Genomic DNA, 21,456 nt, shown 5'->3' on the forward strand with positions numbered 1-21,456 from the left:
TGTTCCCTATTTGTTGTTCTTAAAAATTACAAACCTGAAGTTTGAGGGGGGAGGTAATTGCTTTAGTTTATTCAGTTCCCTATTTGCTTGATAGGTCCGTATTTTTGCCCATTGATGGTCCTTAAAAATACTGAATTTCCATGTGGAGAAATGTGTATGGTCCCTGATGTGCTGTTAATTGTGTACCTATAAAATAACTGTTGTTAATGTATATATTAATGCTAAAGTAGTGATAAGTTATTCACCAGTTAATCTGTATACAATTACAAAATTCAGAAAAATAAAATAAATAAAAAATAAAAACTGCAGGACTAAATATAGGTATATAAATGCAATATTATATATTAATGCTAGAGTAGTGATAAGTTATTCACCAGTTAATCTGTATACAGTTCCAAAATTCAGAGAAATAAAATAAATAAAAACTGCAGGACTAAATATAGGTATATAAATGCAATATTGTTTACATTTTGCAACATTTGGAAATACAGTGCTAAAATATTCTATAGAGAAACTTGTAGAAATCTCGGGAAGGGGGGGAGAAGAGTATATGATAGTGCTACTATATGTGACGTACTTGCTGTTTAAATATCAATACAACACTGAATATACAAAATGCTGACTGTTGATACAAAATCATAATATTGGATATCGGCGCATAATCATAAAACTGGATATCGGTACAAAAATACAATGAATTACTAGCTTACAGTACTATGTATAGTTACTGATATACATCACCCATTTTTAGTATGCTAGATAGGTACACTGCGCAAAAATAAAATAAAAAAAATAGGACAGTTCTATATATCCCGTTCTTCTGGGCCGATTGACAAAATTCAAATTGCGTTTTTCATGTCTCGAAAGTGCGATTTAGGATACATATTAGATTTATATATAGCATTGTTCTAACATAGGTATTTTGACACACAATTGGACTTTTCCTGAAATAACATATAAATTGTTTTCCATATTTCGATTGTACGACTCAAATTATGCCTAGATATTAAATTTTGTAAAATTTGGTGCAAAATTAATGGAGAAATTCAAAAATTTTATCTTCGTGCAATTTTTTTTCATTTTGTGCCAAGAATAGTTCACTTGTGAACTTCTTAATATATGGCAACCAATTTTCTTTTCCCTTCCATTATGGCGGAGCAGGAAAAAAGTAACCTCGTTCCTACCATTTTACATTGTGCATGAGCAGAAAAAAAGTCATGTCGTTCCTATTTTCAGATAATTTTAGCAAAGTTTTAGTCAATGAGCACAAAGCAAGATCGAAATTATTTTGTTCAACTCACCAGTGAATGTCTAATTTTCACATGCTTCCCAGAAACACTTTAAGAATTTTCGATATTTTCCCTTATTTATGTCTGCGAAAAAAATAAAGTAAGTCTTATACTTTTCAAAAACCTTACACAGATGACTTTCCTTTTATTATTTCATCTAGGAAAAGTGATATTGTAGTGTGTACCATTTGTCATTGCGATTTTTTTTGATTTGGTGGAATGGCTGATGTTCTTTAACGTGTGTATAGAAGGACAACAGGAGTTGCATTGGAAAAAAAAAAAAATTCTGGGGAAACAGAGGACCAGAAAGTTACTAATGCAAAATGCCTGTTCTCTGCCTTTTTACCAGAGTACAACCTGTCACTGAATGCATTGGATCATGCTGCAGCTTTATTTAGAAAAATGTTTCCTAGCAGTGAAATCACTCAGAAATACTCGGACAAAAATGGCTACAGATGTAGAAGAAATGGGTTAAAGAAATTGGGATGAAAAATAAATGTTTATTCATTGAATGCATTTTAAAACAGTTCCATTCTGCCTTTCTGTGGATGGCAGCAATAATACTGCTGCAAAACTGTATCCAGTTGTTGTTTGTTTCTTTTTTTTTTTTTAATCCAAAGTCTTCAGAGAAGGTGTAGATTACTTTCTGTCGTCACTTTAGAAAAGAGATTCAACAGCTTTTAAAATATAGCACAGCTAATTATTAAAACTTTAAAGTTAAGTTCTTCAGGATACTGCTTAGCGCTTAGTGCCGACAATGCATCAGGAATGGTAGGCTTGAAGACTGATGTTTCAGGCATCCTAAAAAAGGAAAATTAAAGTTTGCAAATTATGTTGAGGACCTGTCACCTCTTAACTTGAGCAATTTAAGGGTCAACTTATTCGCCAATAAGTGTGGATGAACACAGTATTGGTATTTATTAACCTGAAAAAATTTCTAAAAGAAAGGAAAAATTGAAACAATTCCCACAGTTGCATAATATTTGAAATAGGAGAAAATCTGAAATCTGTATGTACACACTGGTTGTCTAAAAAGAAATGTTTATCTAGAATCGTCGACCAATGGAACCTACTTCTTACCTTTCTTGAGGAAGAACTAAATGCTTCTAGAGTTGTTGTAAAAGGCTCTATTGAAAGTAATAAAATACCTCAAGTTAATGGCGATGTAATTATTTCTTCCACTGTTAAAAATAGGAAGAGGAAAATTAAGTAAAATCTGCACCTGCTCTCTGGCAATTCTCAAAATAGTATTAAAAAATGTAAGCATAAAATAAATAAAAAAATCGCTTGACATGGCACATTTTCTGATTATTGTAAGTTAATCTTGTGAAGATAAAGTTAAAAAGTTCAGTGAAAATTTGTTTTTGTCTTCGGACCTTGACAAAGCTTGTTGGTTTCTTGTATGCTCCATTCTGCTATCATTCGGTGTTCTTAATAATTCTACTGTGCAGAATGCCATTACTTCATGTTTTGCAATGAATGATTAGTGATCTAGTTAAAGTATTATTTAATGATTAGGGAAACTGATTATTTTTCTATTATTAGAAGGTACAAGTAATAAGTTTTTTTTTTTTACATGTAAGTATTTTTGCATTTAAGAAATAACTTTCTTAAGTTTTATATACTAATTAGTTACTATTTAAAGTTAATTCATTATTAAAAAATACATTTTCTTTCTACATATTTTTATTATTTAAAAAATCTTTTTGCCATTAAGAAAAGTCTCCTGATTTTTTAGTGTTGGAGGTTTGGAAGTATGGGATCCATCTGGCACATAATGCATCACCTGTCCCCTAAGCTTATTCTCCAGTGATGCATGGGTGGGATGCCTGGCTATAAAAGACGTTCGTAAGGAATGCATTTATGGGACACCCGTTTGGAAAAGGTTAAATATATTATTTTCAGGACAGATAAATGACTACAGTACAAAGTCCAGCAGTTTTCCCCCTTTTGAGAATTTTCTTCTCCATTGCAAAGTCTATGAATAGAGAATGTAGTACTTAAAAAAAAGTATGCTGTAAAAGTAATTTTTTTTCTAGCTACCTAAGATTCCTGTATGTCACTTTCAAGTACCTAGAAAAATCAAGTACTCAACATCAAGACAGTGTTAATATATTGTCATTGACCTGGGTGAATGACGGTTAAAGTTGTCCACAGCCACAATTTCAGACATCGTGCTGGTTGAGGGGATTAGTATTTTTCAGTCTAGCATAAACTGAGTGAAGCTCCAACATATTTATTTGTATAGTGGGATGTTGCTCATACAGGTTTTCTCTTGTTAGCAAAACAGTAGGGTAGGGAGAAATAATTAGATTCCAAGGAAATTAAATTTAGTTAAAATGCCAAATTGAGCTTTTCTTTAACTTTTAATTTGATCCAGCTTATTATTTTTTGCAGGCTGTTATTATTATAACTATTGTATCAAAAGTAAAATTTAAATCTTCAGTTATGTTGAAAAGTTTTTAATTTTGAAGTTACAATGGGTTCTGCAAAAGAAAGTATGTTTCAAAGTGAATGAAACAAAAAATGGATAAAGGCCTCTGTCCCTCTCGATATTATGTGAGTGGTATTGTAAAGTCAAGAGTTAACATCATAAAAAAAAAATGAAAAAGAACCTTTGAATTTTTTGTGGCACTCACTTGTAATGAGTAATGAGAAAAATTTATTTGTAATGCTAAAAGCAATGATCATGGCAAAGTGCTGACTGATTGGGTGAGACATCTTCACAGTTAGGGCAAGCCATTGACATGAAATGCTAATGTCTTAAACCTAATTATTTCATGAGGGAATGGACTTAAAAACTGAGTTTTAATTCCATTTCCTCATGTACTCAATTTTAAGTCGTCCTTTCTATACATATATTCAACAGGTTCATATGGCTAACTATATTTAAAAATTATAGTGTTACAACATTAAAAATTTCAGGTGGAAAAGCTTCAGCTTATACAGAAGCAGCTGAACAGTTTACAGATGAATTCATCAAACAATTTGGCTTCTTTAAAATCTTTTATTCATTGTTATTTATTATTGTGTATGTAATTAAAGTGTCATTGAAAACATCTTAATCTTTGGTTTGAACACATTTTCCATTGTTTAAAAAAAATTCTGATGATGAAATTCATGGGTACTTTTCTGTTTCGCCGGCAGACTTTATTGGTGACAACATACAGTATACACATAAAAAATGTTAACAAATCTTAGTTCTAATAATTTTTTTATTTTGAAGGCATAAACATTTTAATAGTGTTTAAAATTTTGTAAAAAGCCAATAAATAAAGACAATGAATTTGTAAAAAAGACATTAAAATTTACTATGCTTTCATGTTTCAACATCCTGATTCGCCTGTTCGTATAACGTGACCCAGATCTCATCACACGCAAACTATGCTACAAGAAACTAATTATCTCAGTAATTATCTATATTAATTTCAAGTTAAATCTTAGTTTGGAATATAAGTTTAAATGCAAGAATTGCTTCAATTTGTAGGAATAGCTTACTCAGAAATTATGTAAAACCGCAGTGCTTTACTTTGCTGGTGAATCGCTTCAGAATTGATGACTTTAACCCTTGACTTTGCCTTTACTAGATTTTCGTCTTCGGGTGAGCGGTGTGGTTGCATCCTAATTGACTTAATTACCGTGAATGGTCTTGGGGAATAAAATTGACTTATCTGGTAAAAATTCTATGTAGTTTTATGCCAGTACAGTCAAATATCGAAAATCCGCCGACCTGAAATGCGCCAACTCCTGAAATCCACGTTGCCTCTCAAAATATAAACATTCAGTTTATAGGTTTCGGAAACCGCAACATTGAGTACGAAATATCGAAGAAAAAGTACTTACCGAATAATAATGAGTCATAACGGAAATGCCAAATTATTGACATCATGATAAAAGTTTTTCCCCTCTAATCTGCATCGAGGTAAAAAAGCAGACGATTCACTCAACTCTTCTTTCAAGTTCACGATTCATGTTGTATTTTCTGAGCTTTGTAACTTCACGAGATTAGTTAGTGCTGCCATTTTTTTTATCCGGATATTTTGTGGATAAATTAAGAATATTTTAAATTCCAGCCCTTTTTTAATACAATGACAGATAAGAAACACACTTATGATTTTGCTGCTTGCAAAGTTGTAAAATGTAAATACGTTGCATTGACAGTAATGCAAAAAGTGCAAATTCTGCAAAAGAGGGAGGCAGGTGCTACTTCTCGGTTTATAGCAGAATCGTATGGAATTGCGACACGATTGTGTATGATATATGGAAAAATAAAGAAAAGCTGTTGAAATTTTACAGCAAGTGATTCTAACACCGGAATCCCAAACCGGAAATCTTTATACGAGGCGAAATCGGCAAACCTCCATGCTGTGTACATATAATAGAATTAATCTTAAATTCACTTAGTTCGAAAACAAGTTTTTCTAATACTTGCATAATAGCTGCAAAGTAAGATAATAATAATTCCTAATCTCCTAATATAAATTTAGTAGAAGTATGAAAAAAGAGTGAACCCATATTTCGGAATTAAACTTCCTACATGGGTTCACTTTTTTTTGATACTTTTACTAAATTTATATTAGGAGATAATACAATGAATAATATAATCAATTTTTATATGTAATAATAATTTAATTAAATGTATCTAATACGCCTTATTTATTTTGCACTTTTAGTCTGAATATTATGATTTATCTTTTCTGTCCTGAAATCCCCCGCACAACCTCTGGTCGTAGGCTTTGCAGATTTCTGGACTTCTACTGTATTGAAAAAACAATCTGATAAGAAATGGCTGCGACTTGTTTTGAAAATGAGGCGTAAAAGGTTACCAGCAAGGATATTCTGTTTGGCATAGGTTGTACCATTATTGGCGACTTTATCGCTTGCGCCGGCAAAACGGAAAAATAACAATTCAAGATTTAAATAATCTTTGATTCAGCATGAAAGATTCTGTGCTTTTGATTCATGTTTTCGTGAACTTTTTTATCCCTCTTTGTATTTGCCTTTCATGCTGTTCCGATAATCATTACTTGTTTTAGATGTAAACCGACATTGTAATCAGCTGCAGAAGCACAATTTCCTTTTGTTTAATAATTATCAGATGACACATGATTTGAAATTAGAGTGCACATAACTTTGCTTAGCAGTTGCTTAATTTTGGTTTGATTTATTCATTTTGTTGTTAATTATTAGTTAGTGTTTTGTAATGTGAAGCAATTTTATAATTTATTCTGTTCTGCATTGATTTTATGTGTTAATTTTTAATGATTATTATTTTGCTTGTTTTTTCCAGTGCATTGTAATTTTTCTTAAAGGTACAGTAATTGTACGAGTTAAAATATACAGTCTATGGAATAGGTAAAAATGAACTTAAGTTGCAGTTTGGAATGAATTGGTTTTTAAGCCAGTGAAAAATATTAAACGTTTTCACTGTTTCGATGTTGCCATTGATTTTCTTGCAGTGAATCGAATGTCTAATTTTATAGATTATGATTTTGAATTTAATTTCTTAAATATTTATTTTTAGGCACTCTATGATGAAATAAATGCTACTGAGAAACTTTTTCTGCTCTTAACTGCTGTAGCAAGTAATGAGGTGGCTATTGAGGTAATTTTTCTTTTTATGGACTATAATTAAAATTTTTTATCTGGTTTTATGCATGTGAACATAAACACGTTATTGAATATTGATGAATAAAAATTAAAGGTTCTAGACAAAAAATATTACTCCCCCTTCCCCACAAAAATTGTAGTAATTGAAAATCTGAATTGAAACTTTCAAAGCATAATTTTTTATAGGTATGTTATAGCTGCCAACTATCTGGGAGACTTGAATTTTTAACATATCTCCTGGTAGATCACCTAATTTCCTGTGTTTTTGTTTTTACCTATAAAAATGTTTCCCAGTAAATAAGTGAAATTTAATTTGGAACTTAATTTGTGCGAATTCCATTCTCCATAAGTGTAGTGATTTTCAGCATAATTTTTCTTAATAAATTTTATTTCGTCTGAATTATCTTAATGTATTGTAAACATTCGTTAAAACTTTCATAAAGGTTTAAGCAGTGCATAATCAGTTTAATTTTGTTTCACATCAGTATATGGTACATTATTAGGTTAATCCACACAGTAGTGTGCGCATCTAATTTTATTTTCATTGTATTTAAAAATAATTTGATGAGTAAAAGATTTCCTTCTGTATTTAGGATTATCTAGTTGAAGAAAGAAATTAGCTAAAGAAGTAACATTTAATTAGTTATATATTAATATATTTTACATTGGACTTAAACTAAAAATTGTTCAACAACCTGAATATAAAATGAATTTATAGCAATTTGCAACTCTTTAAATGGTGCATCCGTCCAAATTGAAAACCTCCTAGGAACTCCCAGTTTTTATGGAAAAACTTATTCATATTTCAAGGTTGGCAGTTATGGTATGCATGTAAGTATATTTAACGAACAATAAATATTTGCATTTATTAATGGTGAAAATTATTTTGATACATAAGAAATATTAAATTAGAATTATGATGTAGTAATGGATGGAAGCATCTGCAGCAATTGATAGTTTCTTAAAACCATATAGTTCTAGTAAGGAGCATTTGCATTATGGCTGAAAAATTGCAGTTATTCCCATAAGGGTCATAGCATTATACATTCCTCATAAAGCTTTAGGCAATTTGAATCTAAGCTGTAACCAGCCAGTCAGGGAAAACTAACTGTACATGCTAAATCCATACAGATTTTTCTAGTGTTGATGCGAATTCCTAGTTTTAATGAGCGTACTTCATAAAAGAATTCTAAGACGTGAATGACGTCAGGTATTTTGTTATAATTGATTGAATTTCTTTTTGATTTTGCCCATCGTGTTATAAAACTAAAATACAGTCAAAAGGCGTTAATCCGGACTCGTCGGGACTTCGGCGATTCCGGATTATCGATTTTTCCGGATTATAGATCATCAATTTAAATCTGGTAAGATGGCATGAAAAAATTATAAAATTAAAAATATGAAACCGTAATTTATAAAATAAAGAACAATTATGATCTAAAGGGTATCAAAATTTACCAAAAAAAGCTTAATATTTGTTTGTTTACTTTATTAAAGATTTCTTTCAATGTAAGTTGTTTAAGTTGCTTTGTTTTTTATGTGATAATACATTCTCTTTAATTCTATAAACAGACATAATTTCTTGTTCAGTTACAAAGTTCCGCTGTTTTAGTCCCATAATTGCTGTGTCGAGAATACCGACTAATTTGTCAATCGAAATTATTTCGTTTTCAATAACCTGTGTTACTTTCTTCGCTATCGGAAGCGAATTATAATGACGAGGAATTTTATTTAAATCATATCAAAGACTGAGTACATCGAGATGAAATACTACATTTAGTAAGGAATTATAAGCCAAATAAAATAAAAACATCTGCCCTGAAGATAAGGATAGTGCTGACAGATCAACTTCCAATTCATTGCGCGCCGCGCCGTTAAAGATAAACAAAGTTTAAATAAACAAAGGATATGCCTTTATCCATTTTTTGCAGCAATTCCACTTTTTGTTTAATGGACTTCGAAACATACTTTCGCTTTGTAGATCCTTTACATATTAGTAAATATATATCAGAAATTCTATTTGCCATAATCGAAAGTTCAAGCTTACTTTTATAAAATTGCTCTAACAGTCTGCAAAAAATAATATGCCGAATCCAATTCAAAGATTAAGGAACAACGCAATCTGCAACATTAACTGAATTAGATAATTTTAGCTTAGCTTATACCGTCCGTTATACATTAAATGCGCATTCGTAAACGTATTTTGGCAGCTGTCAAGGTCTTAAGCGCGACGCATGCGCTTTGAGGTCTGGATTATGGGTGTCCGAATTAACGACTTTTGACTGTATAAACCTTTAAAATCAAAGACCTTATACCCCATTTATTGACATGCAAGCTTTCACTGCTTAGAAATAAAGTTCATGCCATTTCTGATAGTTATGTCATTTTGAATCCTCTCACAGATAAACAACATATGCTTGAAAGTAGGTAGGAAAATTAATAAAATAGTTTCTTTGTATTTGATAATATATATTTATTTTTCTTGCAACAGCAAAAATATTTTGTCTATTAAGCATTAAAGTATATAACTGTTAACAGGGTTCGTAGTGGTCCTTATAAGTGTTTAACATTCTTTATATTTTAAAATAAAATATAAAAGTCCTTATCGGTGCTTACGTTTTCTCTAAAGCACTTATTATTTTTTTTCTAGTGCTTATTTTTTTCCTTTTAGTGCTTTTTTTTTTTTTTTAATGAAAGTACTTTGTTTCCCTGTACCAAAGCCGAAACTAAATAAGCAACTTTTTTTCCTTATATGGAACGTCAGATGGTGAATCATACTACAAGAAATAGCTTTTTGACCCTTTCTCTGCATTGACATAACCTTTGGTGTGCGCGAGTACAGACAGGTGCACGTTGCTCTATTGGTCAAAGAATTGCGAAAGCAGTAGAAAATTATGGTACATTCCGTATTCTTTTGCTCCCACCTAATACTATACACATTTGAATTTCTATCAAGATTTTAATAATTTACATTCTTTTTCCACGTGGTCAGTTCATATTCACGTTTATTATGATCGGTATGCTTATATTTTGAGCATATGTATGAATATTTATAATAATGTATTTGCAGTAACTGTTGAAGTATACATAAACTTCAAAAATGGGTGTTAACACAGATTAGTTTTCTAAGGAATAATATTCGGAATGGCATAAATAAAGTGAAAGTAATCGAATAGTCAAATTTTTTTTTTTTTTTTTGCCAAGCATGATATCATACGGAAGTTGGGGATTCTCTCCTTTCTCCGCAAAATCTCGAATATTGAAACTGTTACAGTTCACAGCAAATCAAGCAACGGACTTTTTTTTTGGTCACTTTCCAATCTGATTTGAATAGGACTAAAGTTCTGCGGTCTACCAACCTAGGCGAAGAATGATTCTATTCTGGAAATTTAACGCAGTCTGTTCAAAATTAGAATGAAAAACACCCGAGATTGATAAATCTCTTTATTAATCAATATGAGTATGGCAGGATATCACGCAGAGCGCGATGTGTCTTGCTCAATGATAAATATGCCATATGGGCGCATGATGGTGAAAACCGAATGAAGGAAAGAGGCATTTTCCTTTATTTAGTTATTTATTCTCCGAATACCGGCAGCTGTTGATTTCAATTGCATAATACCATGTGTGGAAGAATTAAGGCGCACGTATTGCGCAATAATGTTTGCGATATTTCGCAGAGATAAGAGTTTTACTGTGCTTGCTAAGCAGATTATTTTTCAGTTCCATTGTGCTATTTTTTATATGAAGCACATATTAAAGTGTCAAAAAGCATTATTTAGCTGAAAAATCTTAAGAACGGCTACAATCTACCCCCCTTCCTCATTTACCAGTTACGCTAGACTATCCGGAATTTTCAGATATTCGGCAATTTCCGAGTATGCCGGTTAGATAAGCTTTTACTGTTAAAGGATGACTGCATGAAGCATTTTCCCATCTTCTGATTTCAGAAAAGTTGCCTTTTTTTTACTTATTCTTACTTAAATTACTTTGCTTGCAATAGCAAAAACTGTAATACAATGAAAATTTAGAAAATGTTCAGAATTTTGATTTAAGTTAAATTATTTAAATATTAATATGAGTGGAAATATAAATTGTATTTATTTTTAGGTGCCAAGCGAATATAATAAATATGGCTTATTAGTATTTATTTTCTCTATTTTGAGCTAAAATTTCATCATTAAATCTTGTAATATAATTTAGTTCTGCATAGTTTTTTTTCCCCCTCTCATTGTGAACTAGTTCTGTAAATTGAACTGTTGTTTAAAATTAAAAAAAAAGAATTTAATTGTTTTCCATGGTTGAATAATGCTTGTTTGCTCTTAATAAGTACTGAATTTCTCATATTTTAAATTACACTTCTAATTTTTCTTTTAAAGTTATGCAGTTGTGTATAATGTAATTAGACAGGTGCTTATTTATTTTCTTAAAGTGTGCGTGAAAAGTGCTTATAGGTCCTTATTTTTTAACTAAAATGTGACTAGAATTCAAGCCCTGTGTTAAATTTCAAAGATACTGTCTTTTGGCTTTTAAAGATGGTATATTATATATCGGATGTGTATTGTTTAATTTCAAATAGAGATCTAGATTGTTTTTTAAGTTAAAAAAATTAAAGAACATTTTAAATACTGACAGAAGTAAGAATGTTTTTGCTTATGAAGGTGACTCAGTGTTTCAGAAAAGCTTGGGAATGTACACTCTTTTGCAAAAAAATCGAAGCACCATGAAAGAAGTAGTTTTTGATGAAATTGAATATGTGTATAGCTCATACACAGATAATAAAATGATTAAAAAATCAAGGCCATTGAGAACGTACCTGTTCACGGCTCACAATCACCTATTGAGTGTTAAAATTGGTAGTTGGTCGAACCACCGTTGGTAGCAATGCATGCTTGAATTCTTCGAGGCAAGGAGTGGTAGAGGTTCCTAATGTCATCCTGCGAGACAATCTGCCTGGCATTCATCAGTTGTCACTCCAGATCTGAGATATTTTGTGGTGCTCGAATCTGGCTGCCTATCATATCCCAGACATGCTCAATTGGTGAAAGGTCTGGTGACATTGCTGGCCAAGAAAGAGTATCAACTGCACATAGACAGTCCAGAGATATGCGAGCAGTATGTGGCCTGACATTATCATGTTTGAAAATGGCCCCAGGATGACATGCCATAAAGGGTAATGCAACCGGCTGCAGGATGGTATCAACATATTGAGCTGTTAAAGATTTACGAAGGATGATTAAAGATGACCTGCTGTCAAAAGAAATAGTGCCCCACACCATCACACCAGAGTAATGGCTGTATGCATTTGTAAATCAAAGGCTGATTGGGACCACTGCCCCCGTCCTCTCCAAAGACGAACACGGTGGTCATCTGCTTCAAGAGCAAAGCGAGATTCGTTGCAAAGCACTATATGATGGCAGCCATGTTATTCGCTGCGGCCTGGCAAACAGTCACCCTATCTTGCCTCACCTTTGTGCTCCTTGGCTTTCCAGAGCCTTCATTTCATTGGCAAGTTCCTTGAAGCAACCATTGCTGCCAATATCTTTGCACAGCAGTGTCTGTACGCTGCAGCTGGCGGCCTGTTGCTCGGTATGACCACCCAGCTTCACATAACCCTACAATGCGACCACGTTCGAAGTCCTTTAGTTGTCTGTAAGGTCTTTGATATTGTCGTAATGGCATCTTTAGTTGCTTCGTTACGGAATTACAATAGCAGCAACAAAAAAAGATGAATTTTCTGCCTCTGTTACTTGTTTTGAACTTTGCGAATTGCGCACTAGAATTGCGTGCTATGATCGCAACTCCTGTTCATTTGCCTTGAAACTTTGATCATTTGCATGTTCGATCAAGATGTTTTTGCATACCAAATTTCATCATGGTTGCAGAAGTCCTTTTTTATACTTCAATTTTTTTTAAAAGGTTTTAAATTACTTCACATAAGAATTCTACAAAAGGTCTTTAGAAGATGTCCTTTGTAACTTGTATTTAATATCTAACTTTGATTAATGAAGGAAAAAATGTGAAAAGTAATGTCAGTATTGAAAATACTTTATCTGTCAAATCAGCCTGATTAAAAAAATGCTACTTATTAAGAAATGTTGTTGATAATTTTTAATGCATTTAATCTATTGTGCAGGCATGAAAGTTTTCCGCGTTTTCGCATAATTCCGCTTTTTTGAATGTCACACGCTGTTTCTGAGATCGATGCAGAACCGTTGAGAAATCGCGACTGGCAAATGTGGTGGTGGTGGGGGTAAACGGAGGACATGCTCTCTCTCTTCCTCTTTTCTTTGAAAAAAACTTTACATCGTGCCAGAGATCGAGAAATGCGTTGTTTCACATCAAGGCAAATATGTGGAAAGGTGGAACTAGATGCGTACAAATATCGAATCAAAGAAGAGCAAGCACCCACTAAACAAGAGTTGACTTCAATAATTTCAGCGATCGGTTTTGCCGCCATCTGTCGGACATACGGATACCCTACTGATGTTATCCAGAGCAGGTGCAAGTTTTAACGTGTGTGAAGTGACGTACTGTAATTCGGAGCTTAGATCGTTATGTTATTTCTTTTTTGTTTGTTGCTGTAAGTTTTTGAGTATGAATATCTTAAATCCGAATCATGAGCACAAAGCTCGGCGTATAGATAGGGAAGAAAAAAATAAGTTCAGATTTGCGTGGCTGAGCTGTACAAAGAAGAGCTAGAGATAAAAAAGGAGGAGCGAAAATCTAAAAGCAATTAAACATTGCAGAAAATTAAGAAGAAAATAAAAGAGTATCAATGGATTGTATAAAAGCTGCTGAAAAGAAATTCAGACTAGCTCGCAAACGGAAATTAGAAAAGTTGGCTGCAAAAGTAGCAAAAAAAGAAAAAAAGCTTCTTCCCTAAAAATTTTTAATCGGGATCGAGTGAGGCTGAGACAAAATAGTTGTTTTTTTATATTCCTCCTTTAACTATATGTTATTTTGTAACTATATTGTCTCACAAGACTACTTTTTCTGGTGTTATATAAAGTACTCATTATACTAAAAGTGAAGATAAGTGAAAGCTATACTAACAGTTATATATATTTATCTCTAAAACTTGTCATTGCCTGAAAATGGGCAGTAATATATAACATAAATATGTATATAGTGTATTGTAATGTTGCGTAAAGTATTCATGCATCAACTGTTAAATTAAGTTACACAAAGAGCATCTTAAAGAAGTTTAATTCATTACAATTTCTTGGTGATTTACTGATTTTTTTTTTTTTTACAAGTGTAAGATAAAATTAATAGCAAAATAGTAAGTACAAGCATTATTTTAATTATATGTATATGTTTTATACTTTTTATATTAAAAGGTTGATATTTTATTAAAATGTTTTTTTTTAGGTTGCGCATGCACATTTAGTTTTTGTGTAATTTTGTGTCCACGCGTTGTTCAGCTTTTTTTGCCAACTTGCACTTTCATGTCTGATTGTGTTAAATTCATAAAAAAATTCTAACTACTGAAATGGATGTCTCTTAATATTGTTGAAGCTGAAACTTTTGTATATAATTACAAAAAAAGAACCATAGCTTTATCTTTACTTGGTTGGTTATAAAAAAAGTTTCATTGTGTGGAAAGTTTTTTTTTTTTGTTTATTTTTCATTTATAACTGCAACTTTGATAATTGATGTACATTATGTTCTGTTTATTTAAATATGAGCTTTTGTTTTATTTTGCGCAAGTGTGTATGTACATTAGATGCAAATGAAAGCTTGTATGTATTGCTTTTTTTTTTTCAGAATTAATAGTTTTGCATTGTACATTAAATTTATTTGTAGTAAAGTAGACATGCCCATTCAGATAAAAGAGAATGTAGCCACATAATGGAATTCACACATGATCACATCTAACTTTTCAATGAAATTATATAGAACACGGGTGGTTATAAATAGCACTGTATCATCTGGTATCATTAATATGCAGCGACTAACAATTATGTTTCACTGAACATAAGCCAGTTAGAATGCATTGCTTTGATACAAAACATGTACCCAAATTTTGTCATATTTATGGATATTTCAGTTATTTAATATGAATAATGTATTTCTCAAAAATTTCCGCACATTTTGATGTGTTAATTCACAAGCTCATTGGCTTCATGCGTAAAAATTGAAAGGCATACTTCAAGACAAAGAAAAGTCTGCAGTCACTTAAATTCTCAGATGTCTGCGTATCAGTTGAAGGTATTTTTAAGCTATCTGTGCAATAAAACGTAACATTTGTAGTATGGCTTGAAGATCATCTCGGAGCTTCTGAATTGCATGTGTCATTTCTAACATAAAGACCAATATTTTTAGTTCCAAATTAATTTTAAAGCCTTGTGATGACTTCGTGGTTTAATAAGGCACCATTTAGCAAGACGAAACAAACATTTATTAAAAATATGGTTCAAAGCATAATAGTAACTCAGAGCAGTGCGTCGCTGTTACAACATCGCGAAATCTACTACTTTCCTCTCCCAAGGCTAACATGCAACTCCCTTAAAATACCCTTCTTGGCGAAGAGCTACATGCGCCAAGCACGCTCTGTTGATCGCCAAACAGTCGCCAGATATCACACCCCTGTCGTAAGATTGTTGTTGATACTATTTACAAATCAATCAGCAATCTGGAAACTAAAATCTAGCAACTGTGTGCGATCAACAAGGGGAAAAAAAAAAAAAAAAAAAAAAAAAAAAAAAAAAAAAAAAAAACCTACATATACTTTTATACATTCTATCCAAATTTTCAAATTTCAGCTACTATAGACATTTGCAATGTAATACAAAAAATTACATATCAATTTACTACATAAACATATATAAACATAGATAACACATTTTTAACTTCACTTGTTCCGAACATTATTAATTTATCAATTCTTGACCCAAAGAAACCAAGTTGATATTTTTTCTTTTATAAACATGTTAAAATATACCCTTGTATTATTCCAATGATGACAGTAAAATTATTAAGTTTCTTAATATATGTCATAATAAAAGCACAGGAAAATGACGGAACACTGTAGATGCGTGATGAGATCCATATTGAAGAATTTGATTGCGTAGTATTTAAAGAGCTTGGCAGTCGAGGCAGTTTTACTTCCATTTTTATTTCCAATTGATATTTGTGGCCACAATCACTTGGCACTCTAGTCGTGCCTTTCCACAGAGGATTTACATTTTTGATATTGCTGAGATAGAGAGCCAGCCAGCGAAATTACATCTTAGCACAGCACAGAGCAAAAGCTGAAGTGCGTAGTTATGAAAGATGGAAGCATGCGAAAAGTTTTGGTTTACAATTCGGTGATTGGTTGTCAAGAGGCATCTGGTATAAACGGTTACGTAAGATCGCATGATTAATTTGAATGACGCAATGCAGATAAGTTATTACGATTTTAGAATAGAGAGGAAGAATTAATGTTTATAGTTATAATTCTGATTCATACATTTTTATCTTACATATATATGAGAAACTTAATAATTTTACTTATATATATATGTATAAATTATATATATATATATATATATTAAATATAAATATATATATAAATAAAACTTATATATATATAATTATATTCTTAAAATTCTTTTTAATTAATGATGCTGCAGCATGATTTATATCCTTGGGAGACAAATATCTAAATTTACCACTTACCTCGAATATTTGTTATCCAATAATTTTTCTATATATTTCAAATTTACATAAACATCTTATCTGCACAAAATTGTAAAATTATTAAGAAAAGCAAAGAAAAACTATACAAAACAAAAAATATCATTAACTATACAAAATGTTCGTGACGCTTAACAGTAAATTAATGTTCAAAGTTCACAGGTGGGGAGTCTGGATAATGCATCTGCGTTCGACAGTTTTTTTCCAGGGCAATGTCCTATTTCGAGATTATATTTCTGCAAAGCTATGGCCCATTGTTGTAATTTTAACGATTGCGGAGCATTTCTCACTGTAAAGGCTAAAGGATTACGATCAGTCACAATTTTCACCGATGAACCGAATATCCAAGGTTCAAACATCTTCAATGCCCATACTATAGCATAAGCTTCACACTCTATAGTTGGCCAGCTTTGTTGAGGTTTCGATAATTTCTTGCTCGCGTAGCAGATGGGAAATTGTTTCTCTCCCCTTTGCTGGGATAAACATGCACCTATTCCGATTTGGGATGCATCAGAATGAATGACAAACGGATCCTGCAGTGTTGGGGCAATCAACTCCGTTGACATTTCTATTCCGATTTGGGATGCATCAGAATGAATGACAAACGGATCCTGTAGTGTTGGGGCAATCAACTCCGTTGACATTTCTAGTCGTTCTTTCAGTTGTTGAAATGTTGACTCGTGAATTTCTTTCCATTCGAGTATTTCCGGTTTATTTTTCGTGAGTTCTGTGAGTGGGTAAGCGATCTGCATACCCTGGGATATAATCGCGATAATAATTACATAATCCTAACAGACTTTTAAGATCTCTTTTTGTTTTCGGCGTTTACAGCTTCTTGTGATTATCTCTATTTTCTCGGGATCTGGTTGATGTTTTCCTGATCCAATAATGTGTCCTAAATATTTAATTTGAGGTTTTGCAAACGAACATTTCTTCGAATTGATAGTAAATCCAAGTGACTCTAGTTTGGTGAAAACTTTATCCAGATGTTGGAGATGACTGTTGAAATCCATGGAAAATATAGCTATGTCATCTATATAGGCTCTTGAAAATTGTTGAAATTCTTTCAGCGCGTTATTCATTACTCTCTGAAAAGTTGCTGCTGCATTCCTTAGTCCAAAGGGCACTTTAAACTGATATTGACCTCGATGAGTTTTGAAGGATGTGTACTCTTTACTTTGTTCCTCCATGGGAATTGCCCAATATCCTTTTAGTAAATCCAAAGTTGTTATGACGTTGGCGCTTCCTATACTGTACATTAAATCATTGGCGTTTTGCATAGGAAAGTCATCTGGCTTCCTCACTGCATTCAATGCTCGATAATCTAGACACAATCTGATATTTCCATTTTTTTTGCTTACACAAACTACTGGATGAGCTATTTCTGCATTACTTTCTTCTATTAGTCCCGATTTCAATAATTCTTCTACTTCTTCATCGACCTTGGTTTTCAATGCTTCAGGAATCCTATAAATGTAAGGTTTCTTCCTCTTCATATTGGGTATTAATCTAATTTTATGAGCTTTAACTTTAGCTATTTTCAGCTTTCCGGTGAATAGTGTTCAGTGTTTATTGATAAGAGCGACCAATTTTCTTCTTTGCTGCAGATTCAAATTTCCTAAATTCAGATTTGCATCTATTTTAAAATCTTCCCGGGGCGGGGGTCGAGAGATCTTTTCCTGGCAAAGTTATAATTTCTCCCAATTCTCCTTCATTTTAAAATATCACTCCAACTGCATTGACGCTAGTTTGGAATTTTCGAATTTTATTTGCATGAACATGTTTGATCTTTCCATCAGGTAGTTTTACTTTATGGGAATGCGGTGGGCAATGATTCACGATTTCTCCTGGTCCAGTCCATCGTGCATAGAGTTTGTTATTTGAATCTGGTATGAGTAAATAAACTTGTTCTCCGATTTTGAAATTTTTTGGTATTGATCTCTGATTAAAGCATATTTTTGTTGTTTATCACTTGCAATTAAATTGGCTTGTTCAGCTGCTTGTTCTAACCTTATTTTTAAATGCTGTAAGTAATCCACTGCCGATTCACTTAGATCAGGTAGTATAGGTATTTCTCCTGACCATGAAGATTTCAGTACTGCTAAAGGACCTCTTGGTTGTCTTCCGTACATCAGCTGAAATGGTGAAACTCCCGTGGTGCAGTTTGGTACTTCTCTGTATGCGAAGAGCAGGTAGGGATGTGCTTATCCCAATTCGAAGGATCAGTCCTGATGATATGATATAACATTTGCTTGAAGGACTTGTTCCATCTTTCTACTAATCCATTTGAAGCACTGTAAGCAGGTGTAGAGAACCTAGTCTTTTCTGGAATTCTTTAGTTAATTTTGAAACAAAGTTACTTCTGTTGTCACTGGCTATTGTATTAGGGATTCCTGTTCTCATGAAAATCTCCAAAAGCGCGTCGCAAGTGGCTTTTGCTGTCAAGCTTCTCAGTGGAATGGCTTCTGGCCATCGGGAATGTTGATCTACCAGACATAACACATATGTATGTTTCCTAGCAGAGGGAGGTTCAATTGGTCCAACAACGTTGATGTTAACTGTTTCGAAAGGTAATCCTGGCCTTCTGACCGGTGTGATGGGAATCTTGTCAGATCGCTTTTCTGGACTCTTCAACTGACAATCTTTGCATGTTTTACGAAAGGTTTCGACAACTTGTGCTAATCCAGGCCAAAAAAATTAATATCGTATTCGCTCCTTTGTTTTCCTTATTCCAAGATGCGCACCGAAAATGGAACTATGTGCTAATTCCAACACTTGTGCTCTTCTACTAAGTGGAAGCACTAACTGAAAAACAGTCTGTCCTAATATTTTTTCTTGGTGATGTAACAGATGATCAATAAATAAATTTCCTTTTTTTTCTATAGCTAGCTTCCGTGCTTCTCTCAGCGAGGGGCAGGTAACTTGCTCTTTGAGTAGGCATTAAGCAGACAACAAGTTCTGTGTTTACGTAAGCACTCGCCTTCTCCCCTTCCTCCTCTTCAATTTTCTCCTCCATAAGCATTAGTGGGGGGGGGAATCAAGGCTGTCATTTGCCTGTGCATTGGCGAATAAACTTTGCGCGTTTTCGCTTCCTAATTATTTCTTTCTGCGTTTGATTCTTCTACCACAGGATTAATCAACAGTTCGTGTATTTCTGGAGTTATTAAGCAAGGCACATTTAGCTTATCAATTACTGCAATTAATGTATCCACAAAATTAAATATATTGCTTCCATGATCTTTATGGTAAATAGGTACACGGCAAACTTTTGCTTCAATTGGTTGTCCGAAAGCAGGTATTAGCAATATTTTACCTCCTTCTCTCTCCTCTAAATTTGGAATGAGCGATGAATGTACAATCGTTATCTGCATTCCAGAGTCTACGATACCTTCAATTTTCTCAGAGTTAATAAAAACGTTTACTTTTTGCAGTGGTTGAACGATGCGTTCTGCGAATTCGGATCGTAGATGGGATGAGTCTACTTTAGCTACAATGGTTTCTTCTTTTGATGTTCTGTTTGAATTTTTTTGAGTTTTGGAATCATCCTTTCCCTTCTGATTTACTGCAGTTTCGTTCTTTCTTCTTTTGTCTGGGCAATCTCTTGCGATGTGTTGATAGTTTCCACAAATATAACATTCCTTTCTTCTTGCGTGAAATCCTTCTTGTTTTGAATGTGCTTTTCTCATGGGTAGCGGAATATATTTATCTTGTGTACATGTTGTATCCAGGAATCTCGGTGATCACTTAATTAAATATCACATTCTGTAGCTAATTCTTGAGGCTTCAGCCATTTATTTCCTTGGCGTATTGCGACGTGTGTAGCTGTTTCTTCATCTAAAGCTTGGAATAATTTATCCGAAATAATTAACTCCTTGAGTATTTCGAAATCCTTTACTTCTCTTGACCTGCAGTAATAATCCCATGTAGCTGTTAGTCTTGAAGCGAACTGGATATGCGTTTCGCCGGAATAACGTTTAGTTCTTATGAAGTTTTCTAAACAGATTTGAGGAGTAGGTTGGTATTTCTTCAGAACAAGAGTTTTCACTTTTTCATAATTTTTCAGATCTTCCTCTTTTATATAAACAAGAACATTTGAAGCTCTTTCTCCAATCAATTTTAATAATATTTCGTATTTGTATTCTTCAGGAACCTTCTTGTGCTTAAATGCTCTTTCGATAGAATCGAAAAATATATTCCATGCTTCTGCTCTCTTCGGTACTGGTATAGTCAGTGTCTCTACTCCTTTGATCGGCTCGTCGAGGGAAATTTTGGTTTCTCGTCCTGTGTTTTGGATTGAAGGTGTCAGACTTCTACTTCCTTCATTTTGAGTTGCTCGAATCTTCGCTAATTCTATTTTGTGTTCTCTTTCTGTTCTTAATCTTTCTTCTTCCATTTGTATTCTTTCCATTTCTTCTTTTCTTTTTCTATTCTCCACTGTAGTAATCAGAATTTCTTTCACGAACTCAGCATCTTCGATGTATTCCTTGCTATTTTGGAGTTTGTGTTTCAGTTTTACCAGCTTAAAATCTGTTGATGCTTCTTCACCAATTTCCAGTAGAACTGTTACTAAATCCTCTTTCTGTGCGTTTTTGAACATTTTCTTCTATTTTCCTTTAGAATCAAGCTTTTTGAACACGTTATTAAATAATTCTATGTTTTTACTCCCTTTTGCAAATGCGCACTTCTTTTGTGAGTTAGACTTTACTCCATTCCTGTTTTCAATGCACTAAGCTTGTAACCTCTCTGATGATCTCGTAAGAGAGTGTGTTGTGATGACTTCTTGGTTTAATAAGGCACCATTTAGCAAGACGAAACAAACATTTATTAAAAATATGGTTCAAAGCATAATAGTAACTCGGAGCAGTGCGTCACT

General features: G+C 32.9%; 1 protein-coding gene across 3 annotated transcripts in view; it reads left to right on the forward strand.

Annotated features, from left to right (window-relative positions):
* The window catches only part of Karybeta3 (karyopherin beta 3), a 196,376-nt gene that overhangs the window by 20,250 nt on the left and 154,670 nt on the right, over window positions 1-21,456 (forward strand). For all 3 annotated transcript variants that reach the window (XM_085809207.1, XM_085809206.1, XM_085809205.1), the window contains exon 2: window positions 6,814-6,894. In XM_085809207.1, coding sequence (XP_085665333.1) covers window positions 6,814-6,894 — 81 coding nt within the window. The remainder of the gene's footprint in view (window positions 1-6,813; window positions 6,895-21,456) is intronic.

The sequence above is a fragment of the Stegodyphus dumicola genome, chromosome X2 (genome assembly GCF_044657685.1).
Source record: "Stegodyphus dumicola isolate Sdum_Otavi_A_Nest chromosome X2, ASM4465768v1".
Classification (NCBI taxonomy): Eukaryota; Metazoa; Arthropoda; class Arachnida; order Araneae; family Eresidae; genus Stegodyphus; species Stegodyphus dumicola.